General features: G+C 39.5%; 1 protein-coding gene across 4 annotated transcripts in view; it reads right to left on the reverse strand.

The window, feature by feature from the left end:
* PATJ (PATJ crumbs cell polarity complex component) overlaps positions 1-17,701 on the reverse strand; it is a 361,962-nt gene that overhangs the window by 62,065 nt on the left and 282,196 nt on the right. For all 4 annotated transcript variants that reach the window (XM_019449080.2, XM_019449079.2, XM_019449078.2 and 1 more), the window contains exons 32-34: positions 13,134-13,208; positions 8,375-8,492; positions 4,121-4,254 (exon numbers count right to left, since the gene is read on the reverse strand). In XM_019449080.2, the coding sequence (XP_019304625.2) occupies positions 4,121-4,254; positions 8,375-8,492; positions 13,134-13,208 (327 nt within the window). The remainder of the gene's footprint in view (positions 1-4,120; positions 4,255-8,374; positions 8,493-13,133; positions 13,209-17,701) is intronic.

Raw genomic sequence — 17,701 nt, forward strand, 5'->3', positions numbered from 1 at the left:
TCTGAGATGAAACACTTGTTTCTTAAGTTCTTCTTTCTCTTCTCTAGAATTCCCAAGGCTGATATAATAGAATAACCACCAATAAAATGACATTGGAAAACTATATTTTACTTCCTCTGGGGACACTAGAGGTAAAACTTCTCATCAGCAAGCAAACATTTCAGAGAAGGGGGAACTGAAAGATTCAGGGAGATGCTTAAAACATATGTGGCAAGCATCATACCTCAGTCTTTCATTTGGCAGAATATGCTGTGTCTTCTGAGTTGCAAGATTTCATGAAAACTAGTACTCCAAGACCAAAATAAGTGGTGGCAGTGGGGGAAGACATAGGATGAAAGCATGGGTGGACGGATGGATGGAAGGAGATAAAAAATATAAGTAAATATACTACTTTATACCTTATCTGATCTCCTTGTTGTGTGCCCCTCTAAACTCATATGTAGAAACCCTAATGACCAGTGTGATGGCATTAGGAGGTGGGCCGTTTTGGAGCTGATAAGGTCACAAGAGCAGAGTCTTCATGGATGAAATCAGTGTCCTTCTAAAAGAGGCTCCCCCAGAGGCTCCTTTCACAATGTGAGGATACGAGAAGTCTACAACCCAGAAGAGGGCCCTCGTCTGACTCTGTGATCTTGGGCCTCCAGCCTCCAGTACCATGAAAAATAAATTTCTGTTGTTTATAAGCCATCAGTCAGTGGCATTTTATTACAGTAGCCTGAATAGACTAAGATACTGGCGTATAAGAAACATATAAAAACGAATCCATATTAAGTATATCTAGACAATGTGCACTACAGTTCTACTTTTTTATGCTTTCCAGAGAAAGTAGCTATTTTAATGGTCCTTATTAAGATTTTTCACTGGTTGGTCCCTTATATTAGACCATAAACACTGATGGTAGTAGGATCAACTTGAACAAATGTGTAAGGGCAGGGTTATGTCATTCAACTTCATGTCCTCGGCATTAAGAAGAGGGCAGCCTTCAAGCAAACATATGCAGGCTATCATACAAGAGCCACATTCACCAAAAGCAGACCTGGGAGCACGTCATAAGATTGAAACAACAGAGGCAGAAGTTTGTCATTGAGGAGTGGGTGCAGGTGTGCTCATAAACCTTCCCAAGAGGCTCACCCTCACCATTGTCTTGGTGTTTTAAAAGGCCTATGTTAGAGGACGGGCTGCAAACACATTGGGGTGTCAAGTGAGATCTCTCTCTCTGATCTCAGAAACCATCTGTCTTGGTTCTGAAGCAATTATTTACAGCAGATAGGACTGGTGTGTTGTCAAGACCAAGTCCCAGAGGCTTCATTCCTCCAAAGATAGTAAAAGTATCTGTTGGACACACAACAGAGAGAGCACAGAAACCCTAACTGAGATGGTTGGAGCAAATGCTTAAGAAGGGTCACCAGCACGCAAAACATGCTCTTTCCCTGAATCAGAGCTCAAGGAGGCATCACATAATCACATGTGCAAAGGCAAGTGCAAAGGTACTTTTGACAGTGGGTCAAACTGTCCGCAATTCCCTTTCATACGCTCTCATCTTTATTTGTAACTTCCTGCTGGCTGGATGCAATCCCATGACCTGACTGGATAATATGACCTGGCATGTTAATTAGGCTATGTATTCCATGTCAAAATTTAGAAGGAAACAAAAGATCTTCATTGTGGTAAACAGTGGTTTTATTTGTTAAAGCACCTTCCACCCCCCAGCTGTTCAGCTTCACCAAAAACAGACATGGCTATATATTAACTAGTGAGTCTAACTTACAGCTTTGGATGAGGTACCTGAGGTTGAAAAATAAAAGCTGCACCCCATTTCTCATTTTTAAAGTGGTGCTTATCCTTCCAAGGACAATGGGATTTATAGTCTCAAAAGGCAGAACTATATATTATGAACTTTAGAATGCTGTTAAAGATTTTTTTTTTTTTTTTGGCTGCCTTGTGGTGGCAAAGAGAAGCAGAACGTAGTATTTAGCAAATAGCCTCACATCCAAGAAGCAGCAGGTGAAAAGGAGCACTGGAAGCCTCCAAACTAGCAGCCAACAGCACAAATATACGCAATAGTAAAGTCCCAAGTGCAGCATGGGCACATCTTACTCAGGTTTTCTAACCAACCCACACAAAGCAAAAACAAAAACAAAAACAAAAACAAAAGAAAAAATCAGTTAACAAACTCATTTAGCTAGGCAAAACATGCTGATTTAAAGTAAGTCTTCTGATTTCCTATGGAAAATCTAGTTCTGCCTTATTTTAAGCAGTATAGACTTATATCTACAAAACTCAAATCAGAGGGTTACTTCTTCATGAAAGAATTCACTACAAAATTTCCTTAAAATATGATTTCCCTCGTTCGTTTTAAATACAGATTTATACAAATTCGGCTTATTTAATATTTACGAATATCTCTTTGGATAAATGAGGAAACAGGCCCTGGAAGGGAGAAACAGCCAATCTTCAAGGTTGACCAGTAGTTTCTGCATACTACTCCAATGTCTTTACCATATTAAGACCCCAGAACTTTCCTACATTTCTAATTATATGGCTTGGAATGCTGTCTGTTCAGCTTTTGTCATTGAGGAAAGGGGCAACCTTTTCTTTATAAGTTTCCATTCAAGTGGTTTGGTCCAGGCTATATTTTTATTTATTTATTTATTTATTTATTTGAAGTGATATAAATGTTCTCTTGTTTATGTATTATTATTATCATCATTATTTTCAAGTCTGGTTTTTATTTATTTATTATTATTTTTAAAATATAATTTATTGACAAATTGGTTTCCATATAACACCCAGTGCTCATCCCAACAAGTGCCCTCCTCAGTGCCCATCACCCACTTTCCCCTCTCCCCCACCCCCCATAACCCTCAGTTTGTTCTCAGTATCCAAGAGTCTCTTATGGTTTGCCTCCCTCCCTCTCTATAACTTTTTCTTTTCCTCCTTTCCCTCCCCCATGGTCTTCTGTTAAGTTTCCCAAGATCCACATATGAGTGAAAACATATGGTATCTGTCTTTCTCTGACTGACTTATTTCACTTAGCAGAATACCTTCCAGTTCCATCCACGTTGCACTTTCAGGCTATATTTTTAGGGTTTTTTTTTTTTTTTTTTTTTTTTTAAGTTTTATTTATTTAGTTTGGGGAGGGGAGGGGCAGAAAGAGGGGAAGAGAGAGAGAATCCCAAGCAGACTCTGGGATGTCAGTGCAGACCCCAACGCAGGGCTCAAAGCCACAAACCCTGAGATCATGACCTGAGCTGAAATCAAGAGTCAGACGCTTAAGCTTAACCTAAGACTGAGCCACCCAGGTGGCCCCAGGCTGTATTTTTTTTTTTTTTTTAGTGTCTATTTATTTTTGAGAAAAAGACAGATGCGAGCAGGGGAGGGGCAGAGAGGGAGAGGGAGAGAGGGAGAGAGGGAAACACAGAATCTGAAGCAGGCTCCAGGCCCTGAGCTGTCAGCACAGAGCCCAATGCAGGGCTCAAACCCACAAAACACAAGATCTGGGCCAAAGAAACCACCCAGATGCCCCCCCCCCCAAGCTGTATTTTTAAACTGTATTTAAATCTTACTCCATGAAAAGGCAGAGAGCTAAAACTGGCTGCTGAGCTAGTTAACTCCAGGTGTTCCCAGTTATAATCTTGTTATAATATGTCTAAATGCTGCTATAATGCTCTTGGTCTAGTAAGCATTTATAAAAAAATGCTCCAGGGGCACCTGGGTGGTTCAGTTGGTTAAACGCCCGACTTCTGCTCAGGTCATGATCTCACTGTTCATGGGTTCAAGCCCCGCACTGGGCCCTGTGCTGACAGCTCAGAGCCTGGAGCCTGCTTCCGATTCTGTGATTCCCTCTCTCTGCCTCTCCCCTGCTTGTGCTCTCTCAAAAATAAATAAAACTTAAAAAAAAAAAAAATACTCCATGTCCTAGACAGAGAAAATCCTGATGAAAATTAAACACTGAGAAAAACTTAAGGCTGGCCAGAATATGCATGCATATCTATTTATAATTATGCTTCTTCTCATTCCATGAAAAAGCCAAGTCTTCCATAGAAGTGATAAAGGCCATAATAAGGTTCCACAACTAACTCTGTAACGGTATAGATACACTTTACTTCTAGGAACTTACCAAAGGTGTGTCTTTTCCTCCCACAATGCTGAGACCAAGACCTGAACGTCCCTTGGATATTTCTATAATCATTTCCTGGCCAGGAACAATGGGACACGTGGCAGGGTCCACTGACAGAGGAGCCTGGAAACCACCTGGAGGATTGAACACAGAATGACCGGCTAGTAGGAGATGTAGTCCGGCGTGCACACTCGTTACTTGGGGAGCGCGGGGTTTGCATGTGTTCGTCATTTCGCTATTTTCCTGCTAAGCACCATGAAGGAAACGCTGGGTCCTTAACGCCCATTCAGGAAGGGATGAAACCTGACGCTTCTGAGATTAAAACAACAACCACCCCCTACTCAATCATTTATTTTAACTATACTTGAAGTTTTTAAAATCTTAATATACACCATGAAAACTGGTATGGAAAAATGATGAAATGATTAAGTACATATAGGCATACGTTATAATGAAAATAAAGACTAGAATGATAGAAGATTCTGAGTTACAGTTCTAAGACACTAAGAGTTCATGCTTACTTTCAATTAAAGCATAGCACACCAATTAAGATGTATAAAGGATTTAATCAATAAAATATGATTTAGCTGAAAATAATAATTACTGAACAATGATCCCCAAATACATACATAGTAAAATAATAATAATAATAATAATAATGTGTCACAAGCACATTTAAGAATTAATTACTGGGATGGGGCGCCTGGGTGGCTCAGTCAGTTAGGTGCCCAACTTCAGCTCAGGTCATGATCCCACAGTTTGTGAGTTCAAGCCCCCCTGTAGGGCTCTGTGCTGACAGCTTGGAGCCTGGAGCCTGTTTCAGATTCTGTGTCTCCCTCTCTCTCTGCCCCTCCCCTGCTCAGGCTCTGTCTCTCTCTGTGTCTCTCTCTCAAAAATAAATAAACTTAAAAAAAAAAAAAAAAAGAATTACTGCGTCCATGACTGAAAAACTCATTACGAGTTATTTCTATTTTATAAAGATCTACTTTTACTTTTCTTTAAAGATTTCATTTTTAACTTTTTAATGTAACATCTATTCCCAATGTGGGGTAGAACTCACAACCCTGAGATCAAGAGTCTCATGCTCTACCAACTGAGCCAGCCAGGCGCCCCAACATTTACTTTTTTAAATCACTGCTTTTAGATTGAGTTTCTCTAAAAACTAAAAGAAAAAAAATATTTACTGGCTAGGAAAAGATGTTTAATACAACCCCTTTCTCTGGCATAACTTCTACATATGTGCATTTTCCAGATGACTGATCCGAACTAATTGAAAAATCAAAATATTCAAAAGGTTAATTTCAAGAGATTCTTATACAAATAACAGCCTCCAGAGAATGTCATCTTTTCTGACAACTAAGCTTAATCATCACAAGTACTGATTCTTACAACGTGGTAGAATTTAGTTAAGGGCTGATAATAAAGAGCCCCACCTGCTGGTCAGCTGCAGCTAATGCACAGGGACCAACTTGGGATCCAGAAAGCTCATTAAACATCTGTACAAGCAAGGGTCTGCGGGGTAAGAATGATTTTTACATTTTCAAAAGGTTGAAAAAAAAAAAAAGAAAAAAAATTTTTTTTGAAGACATGTCAAAATTACATGAAATTCAAATTTCAATGTCCATAAATGAAGTTATATTGGAACATAGCCCTGTTCATTTACTTGCAGTCTATGGCTGTTATCACCCTATGACAACAGAGTTGAGTAGCTGCAACAGAGTCCATATGGTCCACAAGCCTTAAATATTTACTATCTGGCTCCTTACAGAAAAAGTTTGCCAATCTCTGATATTAAACAAAAGGGAACAGGCTGTAGGTAAGTCTGTGGAGGGTTCTGCTGTAAGCAATAATAATAATAAAGCAGGTTTTGGAGTGGTGGCGACACGGATTTAAGTTCCCAGGAAGGAAATTAATAGGTGGGTGAAACCGAGGCTCATTCCTCTTCTGAAAAGATGCATGTAACGAGCCACTTTCTAACAGGAATTAAATGAACAATGTGTGTAAGGTGCCCAGTCCAGCAGCTGGCATAATGTAGCATTCATATAGTCACTCTTTCTGACCACATGGAATTTGTTAATCTAATGGTCTCTTGGTTAAGAGTGAGAAATTTAGTGACTCAGCCTCAATAACAAATGCCTTATTAGAAGAATATTAAATTATAAACCTAATTTCACTCCAGATCTTTTTGCAGCATATGTAATTCACACTGCATTTTCCATTCATTTACAATAAAAACCATGTACAATATAGTGGCATAATTTCATGAATGCTTTACAAAGTTTCTTGTCCTTATGTAAATAACTAGTTTAGCCTCTTGGATGAGAAGAGAGAGAATACATAGTCAGAGATGCTGGCGATGGCATTTCTTTTCCTCCATTTTTGCCTCATTCTAGCTGGTCCTGAGTCAGTCTTGGTATGTATTTCTCCCATACAATCCAGCCCAAAGCCTGACATACCAGGCCCCCAATAAATGTTTGGTAAGGAAATGACTGAACGAGTAGAATCTCCACAGATTAAATTATAGGATGATTAATTTCTGTTATTGAGATATAAATATGTGATACATCATATCAAAACTCAGTTGGTTGGGAATGCAAGCTGGTGTAGCCACTCTGGAAAACAGTATGAAGGTTCCTCAAAAAACTAAAAATAGAACTACCCTACGAGCCAGCAATTGCACTACTAGGCATTTATCCACGGGATACAGGTGTGCTGTTTCGAAGGGGCACATGCACCCCCATGCTTATAGCAGCACTTCAACAATAGCCAAAGTATGGAAAGAGCCCAAATGTCCATCAATGGATGAATGGATAAAGAAGATGTGGTATATATGTACAATGGAGTATTACTCGGCAATCAAAAAGAATGAAATCTTGCCATTTGCAACTACGTGGATGGAACTGGAGGGTATTATGCTAAGTGAAATTAGTCAGTCAGAGAAAGACAAAAATCATATGACTTCACTCATATGAGGACTTTAAGAGACAAAACAGATGAACATAAGAGAAGGGAAACAAAAATAATATAAAGATAGGGAGGGGGGCAAAAGAGAAGAGACTCATAAATATGGAGAACAAACTGAGGGTAACGGGAGGGGTTGTGGGAAGGGGGATGGGCTAAATGGGTAAGGGACACTAAGGAATATACTCCTGAAATCATTGTTTCACTATATGCTAACTAATTTGGATGTAAATTTTAAAAAATAAAAAATAAAATAAAAACTCAATTGGTAAATTATTGTTACTTTCTCAGTAAAAGGCCACATAGTAAGTATTTTGAGCTTTACAGGCCATGCATTCTCTGTGGCAACTACTCAATTCTATCCTTAATGTGTGAAAGCAGCCTTAGACAACAGATAAACAAATGAGCATAGTATTTTAAATTTTATTTATGGACACTGAAGTCTGGGTTTCAGATGATTTTCATGAAATAGTCTTTTGACTTTTCCAACCTTTTAAAAATATGAAAACCATTTTTGGAGACCATGCAAAAACAGATGGTGGGCCAAATTTGACCCACGGGTCATAGTTTGCTGACCACATTCATCAAGAATTTTAGTAAAAATCCAGTACTTCAGAATAATACTGGCTTGCTAAATTTTTTATTGAGTTAATGTTTATGAAAAACATGTAAAAGACTAATACCATAAAGGTGTCAGGCTTGCTAAATTCATTCAGGGTTGTGTTTTGCCACTGGTAAGCATAATGTTTTAAATAGGCTTTTTAAAAACTGACTTATATAATATAAAAACAGAGTAGAAATACTCATTATTCATTTTGAAATTCTATTTTCAACTGCCAGTCAGCATAATTCATGCCAGGAATTCAAAGATAGAAAATGAATACTCTTGTCTTTAAGCACTGAAAATTAACAGTCTTCAAATAACTTATATCAACATATGCAAGGCTAACAATTTGACTGAATATGATTTTTAAGAGGTATTACTCATGAACTAAACACACTCTTTTGGAGAGAGTACAGAATAATTTATTTGTAAGCCTCATATTCAAACAGTATTTACTGAGGGCCTTTTTTGTTCTAGTACTTTTATATTCAATAAGCACTAGGCAATCCCAAAAACAGAGATGAGGAAAATGGTGACCTGTCCAAGTCCCAAAGCTAAGAAAGTATAGGAGGGGTGCAAAGCCAGGCTTCCTGACTCCTGGTCCAGTGCTCTTTTCAGGACATCACAATCCCTTCCCTTTTCTCATGTCTGATGAGTCAATTCAATTTTGCTCAGAGAAAGAATCATACCATAGCCTGGGAAGTCTGCATCTGTTGAATGGTATGACGGAGCTGGTGCTAAAGGTATCTCTTGTGAACTGAAGGAAACTTTCGTCGAATATTTTTGCTGTTTCATTTGGCTGACAGCCTACAAAAGAAAGGAAAATTAGATGCATGTCAAAGAGGAGAAAGATAACAAAAGCACAAGACTTTAAAACTGGTGTGTTGTTACCAAAACAATGGCAGCACTCCAATAATGTCTTCTGAGAATTTAGAATGGGAGAGGTAGCAGGAGGGAGTTAGGATGATTTGTGTCCCATCCCCCATGCCTCCCTATTTTAATCTTACATCTAAAATGCTTCAGTGAAGGATGGATCAAGGAAGGGAAGAAGGATAAAAGCTGACAATACTTATCGTTGTGGTCTGTATATGATGCTAGGGCTGGTAAACAGAACAAAAATTTTTACAATTTCTACTTACTGATGAAATCAATGCGAAGTGCACATACCTATGCTGTGCCCGGTGAAAAGCAATCTATGCTGCAGATGTTCTGAGCATACAACACTATCCATCTCTTCTGGACACATCCACAATAGTCAAATGCATTAGGCAGCTTAACTGAGCAACATGAGGGTCAGGAAGAGGAAATAAGCATCCACTGAAAGCTTACTAAGTGCCAGGTACACCAATTACATTTTAATTCATCTCAAAGACCTGTACCTTATTCACCATTGACTCCCAGTGCCTGGAACATAGTAGAGCCTCAACAAATGTTTGATGAATGAATGAATGAGTCAATGAATGGATATACAAGAGCAAAATTGAAGACATGGAAATTCACAGTCGAAAATGAATTTGTAATTCAGTGAAGGTACGGAGACCTTTGCTACGTGAGCTTCGGAAAATTAACTTGTCATTCTGGATTTGGGTTGATAAGACCTCCAATGAATATTAGTATTAGAAAACCAAGAAAAACCAAAAGGATTCCATGCTTGCTTCACAGGCAGTTAAGAAATATAGGTAGTGACCTGACCTGCCTTCTTGATCTGTAGTTAGCCAGGGAACCCATCCCCAGCTGGAAGATTCTGGTGGAGGCAGTGAAGCACCAGGCTGTCCCTGGAGTCTAGAAATAGGATCAAGGTAACTGCTCCAGAATAATGATACCTCAAGATTCTGTCAGTGGAAGGCTGTGCCTCAATACAAGGTGCTGTACAGTATATAAAAACTAAAACAGTACCACCCATTGTGCATCTGCATTGTACTTTCTAGTTTTCAAAAACACTTTTACATCTATGAATTCATTCATTTATAAGAAGAACCTGGAGGGTTAGACACTATTACTCTCTTTTCCAGATACAGAAGTCATTGTCATTATCTGAAATCACAAACTAATGAGAGGAAGAGGTTGGATTAAAAGTCAGTAGCTAAACAATGCTACAAATTATTGTATTTTTATTTTTAGAAGATTTTATTTTTAAGTAATCTCTATCCCCATTATGGGCTCGAACTTACAACTCTGAGATCAAGAGTGGCATGCTAGGGGTGCGTGGGTAGCTCAGCTGGTTGAACCTCCAATTCTTGATTTTGGCTCTGGTTGTGTTCTCACAGTTCATGGGATCAAGCCCTGCATCAAGCCCTGCCTTGGGCTCCACACTGACAGTGCAGAGCCTGCTTGGAATTCTCTCACTCCCTCTCTGCATGCATGCACACACTTTCTCTCACAAAAAAAAAAAAAAAAAAAAAAGAATTGCATGCTGTACTATCTGAGCCACCAAGCACCCCAGAATGCAACAAGTTTAAAATGTTTATCAAACAGCCGCTTGGCAATGAGTCTATGAACGTTCTTTTCTGCAGTTTTTCTATCACCAACATTTAATAATGACCATATACTTTCTTAAAAAGATTTATTCAAAGACATATTTTCAGTGATTTCAAAAACGAGGGCAGTGGAAAAATGACAAATACAGGTTTATTATCAGAAAACTGAACAATGGAGCCACCTAAATATCAATTACTCTAAGGACCACATTTTCTAGCCTCCTTGCAGCCAGATACATCTGCAGACTCTTATCCAGTAGGATGTACTGTACAATTTTCAGGTCATTCTCTTAAGGATTAGAATCCTGCCTTCCTCTTCTCCCTAACTGGCATACAGATGGGGTGATAATAACTGGAGAAGCCATCTTGGACCAAAAAATGGATGCATTTTTTGAGGATGGTAATCAAATAAGAATGATAATCATTCTTAGACTGACCATACCCATACTTTATATAGAAGAGATACTTCCTGTAGAGATTGAGCCTAATCTAAACTCATACAGTACTTAAATTCCACTTTTGTTGTGTATCATCTTTAAAAAGAATATCAATAACAAAGCAAAATGGAAGCTAAAGAATTCTTTTTAACGAAAAAATGATGTGATTTTTAAAACAGGAAAGTACAAGAGACCACAATCATGACATTATCACTTTTATAATAGCAGGGAATGTTTGCATCATTACATCTCAGCTCCAGGTAGCATTCCATTTCATTGTGTATAACAGCTTTCCAACCGATATTGATAGTATTGAACTCAATTAAAAAACAAGGAAATAGGGGCCCCTGGGTGGCTCAGTAGGTTAAGTGTCCAGCTTTGGCTCAGGTCATGATCTCATGGTCTGTGAGTTCGAGCCCCGCATCGGGCTCTGTGCTGACAGCTCAGAGCCTGGAGCCTGCTTTGGATTCTGTGTCTCCCTCTCTCTCTGCCCCTCCCCTGCTCATGCTCTGTCTCTCTCTGTTTCAAAAATAAATAAACGTTAAAAACAACAACAAGAAGGAAAAAGTCCACAGGAACCAAGTGAGAAGTCCAACATATACTTTTAGAGGCAGACTTCTTGTTGGTAGGTATGGTGAAGGATGGAATGTATGCTCCCTGTGACTCATCCATTGGCACAAAACCAAACTAACAAGAATGAAAGATAAGAAAGATTGGATTTTCTGTTGAATGTCTTCTATTCAAACCTGAGAGTTGGAATGGATGTTATAGGCCATCTAACCTAACTAAACCAGTGATTCTCAGACCCTGTCTTTATAACAAAAATTGCTAGGGAGCTTTTAAAATTTATGGATGCCGGAACGCCCCTTCTAAACCAAGTAAATTGGCACATTTTGTGTTTTAAGAATTATTGCTTAAAGTTAAGCCATGGATTCTTAACGTGGGGTAAATGGGTTTCTAAGAGATCCACAGAAGGCATTTTGGGAATTATAAAAATCCTGTGTTGTATCAAAATTATGTTAATCAGTGTTTTTCTGGAGAAAAGGATCTACAGTTCATCAGGTCTTTATGATGGGGAAAAAAAAATCACCATTCAAAACAGGATAGGAATTGTTGAGTTTGCTACTACTGATAGCTGTGTGGCCACAGGCAAGTCACTTAACTTCCTTGTACTTAACTTCCTCATCTGTAAATTGGTGGCATTGTCTCTAAACCTTGCAAACCTGCTGTAAAGATCAAAGAGAAAAGTATATAAGTAAACCTATCACTGTGCCAGGAACAGTTTAAGAGTTCAACTGATAATAGCTATTAATGTTTTTATGTCCTTTGATAATAAATGACCAGCCAGCTCCTGATTGAAAACCGTCAGGGCTGGTTTGGAACAGCTCAAGTGGTTGGGAAGTTGTCATAATGAGCTGACACAGCCTCGGTGCACGTGCTGCTCACTGACCTGTGGGTCCTTTCTCTTCTGTAGCCATGGAAAAGGGTTACGATCGCTTTCCCAAAGGAAAATGCTTTCGATATTTAAGTGCTCATTTTCCAACAGGGAAAAGAAAGGGCAGATGATGAATAAAATGTTATTCTAAAATAACATTTTCGAGATGGCTGATATGTGCCTTGTGGTAAGTGGCAGCATATAATGTATTAACACATTAATAGTATTTACGAATGCATTACATAAAGTAAAAAATGTGTCCTTAAATTAAAAATTGCTTATACGTTTTCAGTTGAACCGAATGTGGTTATTTTTAAGGTTCTTCCTACACCTCATTTTTAAAAAAGATTTTATATTTTTAAGTAATCTCTACATCCAACATGGGGCTCAAATTCAAAACCCTGAGATCGAGAGTCTCATGTTCTACCGACTGAGACAGCCAGGCACCCCTACACCTACTCATTTTTATTTAGGTTTTTAGCATATAATTTTGGAGACTTTTCAAAGGCGTTTCCTTTGGCAATGTTTGAAATATTATGCATTTCTTGTAAGTTCTAGTTCCTTAAATATAAGAATAGTACAGTAATAATGTAAATTTTAGCAGCATGAAAATATAAACTAGAATATAGAAATGAGAATCAAGATTAAAAAAACACACTTGACAGCAACAAAAGTACAAAAATCTGACAGAAATGTATAGTTTTGGTTTTTTAAGTGAAACTTAAAATGCAAGGAGCAATACAACATTATTGTATTTATGTTTTTATAGAACAATGCATTCTCCCACCTAAAATTTTTATTTATGACATTAAGACATGGCACTCTCAGAATTTAAGTGCAGGTGTGTTTGCAGGAATGGCCCACTTTTAAACACCTGTTCAGGGTATTGGTCCAGGAAGACGCACAGAGAATATTTCCAAACACCTTACACAGAATCAGTTATACGGCTGTGGGTTGACTTCAAGTTGCAAGACATACCATAACCTCCTGGCAAGTCACAAAGGATTTGATTTCATTGTAATCACCTCCTTTTTTTCTGGAACCCACTTATAATGCACACCATCCCAGTAGAGCGAAACCTAAAGTGGAAATTACGTACACTGTCAGTTGGGCATTCCAGTGCCTTCTGTTGACCTGCCACCACACCTTGATCAACGATCTGGGAGATGTCTTCCTAAAAGGGAAAAGATACAAGTGGTTAACAGTATTTTAGGACTCACTTGCACTCTCCAACTTTAGCAAACACCATGGAGCTTTGGTTCTACTACAAAAATGACCACAGAGCACCAGTCAAAATTTCTCTTCATCCAGCTCAACTAACTCTCAGAAATAAACATAGGCTTGTCACTTCCAAATGCTTCTTTTGGGGACTTTCAGATCTATCAGGCTTTAAACCCATCAGATATCCCCTGATGGTCCCTTCAGGTGAGTTTTTTCTTCTTTTGCCATACTAGTAATTCCTACATCTGAATTTACACTGAATATTTAGTTCTTTCATAGTTCTTTCATAGTTCAAGCTCTGATATTAGAACATCTTTCTGCCCAAGATATTCAATTAGAGGCAAAATATATTCACTAAAGACACTGGGGGGTACAAAGTTAGTCCTAAACCCCATGGAAAAGTGCAGAGTCCAGACTTAGGAGAGCAAGAAACTACCAAAACACATAGGAAACCACTGCATACCTAAAGGGCAACTTATCGACACCGACAAATTGACCAGAATGCTTATGTCTGCTTCCCACCATATCCCATCCTTCTTTATAGGTAAATTTATAGGGGAAATTATCATGAGATGGTTTACTGTCAGGCATGAACTCCTGCATTGGGACTTGGACAAGGCAGGGAACATGGAGTGTGACTGTTTTGGATAGGAGCAAAGGCTGGCTTACTCTAGCCTCTGGTAAATGTCTGAAAGACACCCAGGTGGCACGTATAACATACAGACTGTAGGCAGGGAAGCTATCTGGAGATGATAAGAGAGGCATATAGCAAAGTGGTAGGAGTTTGTGAGCCTAGTTCCTTGACTTAAGAGTTTTGCAACCCTGAGCAAATTTTCTGACATCTCCAAGCCTCAGTCTCCTCATTTATAAAATGGGAAGAAATAAAGGTTGTTACACTACAGGGATGTTGAAAGGATTAAATGAAGCAATACATGAAAAGCACTTAGCAGGGTAGGTGGCAAAAACCAAATATGTAATAAAGATGCTAATCATGGCAGTAAATGGAATCAAGCTCTGACAAATTCATATTCCTAACTTTACTATAGGGCCGGTGAAAGTAATTACATGGAAAGGACATTTTCTCCTTTGGGGAATGCTGGGATAGTACCTGATACCTCCTACCCCCACTTCCACCTCAGTTTCTTTTTTGAACATATTGACATACCCTTAATTCAATAGGCTTCCCCCCATCAGATCTGTAACAATACAAGAGATAATGATCAGGTCATGCCCAGGTATTCATTATTACTAGATTCGGTTACAATCTCATCCTGTCCCATCAATTCCCTACTGGTTTACAACCTGAGAAATTTAACCCCACCACATAATACCCTGAGACTGCAGCCTAGGTCTTCTGGATAATTGTGACTACCTTTATCTGTCCACTTATTTTTTAGGACCACAACTCTTTCTCATTTAGATATAAATTCTCTCTAAATTTCACCCATATGGGAGAAAGACTTTAGAATTCCTCCCCTGTCAAATTCTGCTCTTAAACAGATTATATGACATGAATTCAAAAGTTACTTCATGCCATAATTCCCTGAGCCTCTGGGCAGTGCCCCTTCCATAGCATGACCAATTTATTTTACCACAATTTTTGCACTATTGAGTTGTATCTTTTTATGTGTCTCCCATACATTAGCATGTTGACTTTTTGTCTTGTTTCTTCAACATACGGCAGAATAGACTGTGAGCTTGAAAAAGGGCCGATGCTGAATGAATCAAAGTTCAGGAACTCAAATCTTAAATGCATCTGGTTGGATTTCAGAGTCAGCCATGAAAGAAAGGATGCACAGTGAAGGTGATCCTGTGGCTTCCACTTTAAAGGATCACAGTTGAAAAGAGAAGAAAAACATATAAAGGTCAATAAATGATGCTCATGGGAATTTTTAGAAGACAACTTCTAAACTGCCTTAAAAATGGAAACCATTGGTATTATTCCTTCCAATGCAGATCAAATGGCCTTCGGAAGAGCCTCTGAAAAATGATACTTCAGGTCTGCAATTCCACCTTTATTTAAGCGCAGATTAACTAGCAGTGGGACAAAGGAGCTGACTTCCTCAGCTGGACTTAAAAACCCAATTTGCATATCACAGAGAGGTACTCCTAATTGGTTGAATTCATCCACATTTGCACTTGTAAATAAGAAAGGGCACTGGAGCAGCAGCCAGAAAAATCTGGGTTCAGCTTGGTTCCACTACTTAGCAGCAGTAATGCTTGGAAACCTTCATTTTTAGCAACAGTGAAAATACACTAACAACATCTACCTCAATTGGGGTTGCCAGCAAAGTTGAATTCAACACATGCTTAAGGAGGATCTACTCTATGCCAGCACTGAAAAAGACCAAAGGAGTCTTGCACTTATGACATTTACAGATGTGGTGAGACAGATATCAGACAAAAAGCCGTGGAAACTTTGAACAACTAAATGATATCTGTATGAAGATGTGTGGCAGATAGCAGGTGCCTGAGAAGAGGGTTTCCTTCCCTTTCTCTTGTCCTGAAAATGTAGAAGGATGAGATGAGGAAATCAGAGCTCTGAAAAGCATCCGGTCCAACTCCCTGTCCCATTTCTTACACTGATTGCCCTTAAACCTCTGGGCCACGGGATGGGGCCAGTGCATGGCGATGATAACAACAGTGACAGATCAAACTTGCTGAGCACTGACTGTACCAGTCACTGAGCTAGATACAATTCATGTGTCAGATGCCGATGTACACAACAGACCCGTGGGATAAGTATTATTATCACCCTCATTTCAGAGTTAGCTCGGGCATGAGAGCCTAAAGCATGTGCTGAACCAAAACTTAATCCAGATGCATCATGCCGCAGAGCTTCTGCTCTTCACCAAGGATAAAACACAAGGGAGAGGCGGAGTGCTGCTCACCTTCCCAACGACGCACATGAGCTGCTGAGGGGCAGCCTGAACATGGTGATCCCATTTTTAGATTCAACATGAAGTCAGAGCGAGTCATGCCAGCTTATTTTGAGCTTGGGCAGGCAAAAAAAAAATTCATGGCACCAGCCACCGCGGTGACCTATGGTGAGTCACTTTTTTCTGTGTTTTGTGTTTAAACATAAATTTCGAGGGGTGTCTGGGTGGCTCAGTCAGTTAAGTGGCAGACTTTGGCTCAGGTCATGATCTCGTGGTCTGTGAGTTCGAGCCCCACGTCGGGCTCTGTGCTGACGGCTCAGAGCCTGGAGCCTGTTTCAGATTCTGTGTCTCCCTCTCTCTGACCCTCCCCCATTCATGCTCTGTCTCTCTCTGTCTCAAAAGTAAATAAACGTTAAAAAAAAAAAACCCATAAATTTTGAACTTGCTAATCTCCCAACTATTGCACTGAGGGAGTTTTTAGTGCCCTCAAAGCTGAGGTTCTGGGCTATTCTAAGCTATTGACTTTGCATAGGGGACCCCTGAATAAGAAGGGTGAGAAGGCGCGGGGAAAGACCATCTCATTTCATGAAGCAAACTGATAGAACACATTCTGTGTACATTATGTTATAATTCTCAGCGCAGTACTAAAAGCTCCTGAAAGAAAATTCTTTGTGCACCAAGCAAATTACTCTGATCAAGAGAAGGAACTTCCAAGTGGTGGACATAAAAAGCAACACTGCGAATATTCTATATAATAGATAATAATGGGATGTCCAGCTTATAGTCACCAAAGCTGGTTGACTCCTGTCCCACAGCTGGTAAACAAGCCCAACAAGCTCTGTCTGTCCAGCCAAAGTAATTGGTCCAAGGGCAGACATCTGGACTACACAAGAACATCCTATAAATTTTCTAAAGTGGATCCAAGGGAAGAGCCCCTTTCTGGCAGTGAGGCTTAGGAGCTTTTGGTGGCCATGCTCCCACTATGCTGAGGCAACAAGTCTGCAGTGGAAGAGTCACAGACTGTAGGTATCTCTGGCAGGTCCAGGTCTCAGGTTCCAATTAGCCCTGAGGCTGTCAACCCTGCCTTTCCTGTAGTTATGTAAAAAGGACCTGTCACCTATCAGTAAATTTCCCTTTGTCTACAGGTCAAGCTGAGGTTTTATCACTTGCAATCAAGAGACTACTGATTAAAATGAGGTGGAGCCCAGAAAAGATCTATCAGGATAACAAACTCATAGGGCTGAAGCCAGAGGGTAGTTAAAATGGAGATGAAGGAAGTGACCTGGGTACAAGACAGCAGACCAGAGAGAGCTGCTCAGCCTAAAGGTAGTCACATTCAAAAGTATTCAAATTCAGTGATTTTTAGAACATGCCTGTCAGACACACAACAAACACAAATCATCCATTGCTGATCTGGGTCCTTGGACTCCCACCTTGTAGCCTGTGGATACACTAGAAAAGGACAGCCTTTGCCTGAGTCAGTCCCGGCCTCCTTCCTCCGACCACAGGGATTAGCTGAACTCACACCAGCAAGAGCTCCATGGTCCTTCACCTGCTCTTCTGCAGT

Source organism: Panthera pardus, unplaced genomic scaffold, assembly GCF_024362965.1.
Source record: "Panthera pardus isolate Hobbes unplaced genomic scaffold, ASM2436296v1 HiC_scaffold_11, whole genome shotgun sequence".
Taxonomy (NCBI): Eukaryota; Metazoa; Chordata; class Mammalia; order Carnivora; family Felidae; genus Panthera; species Panthera pardus.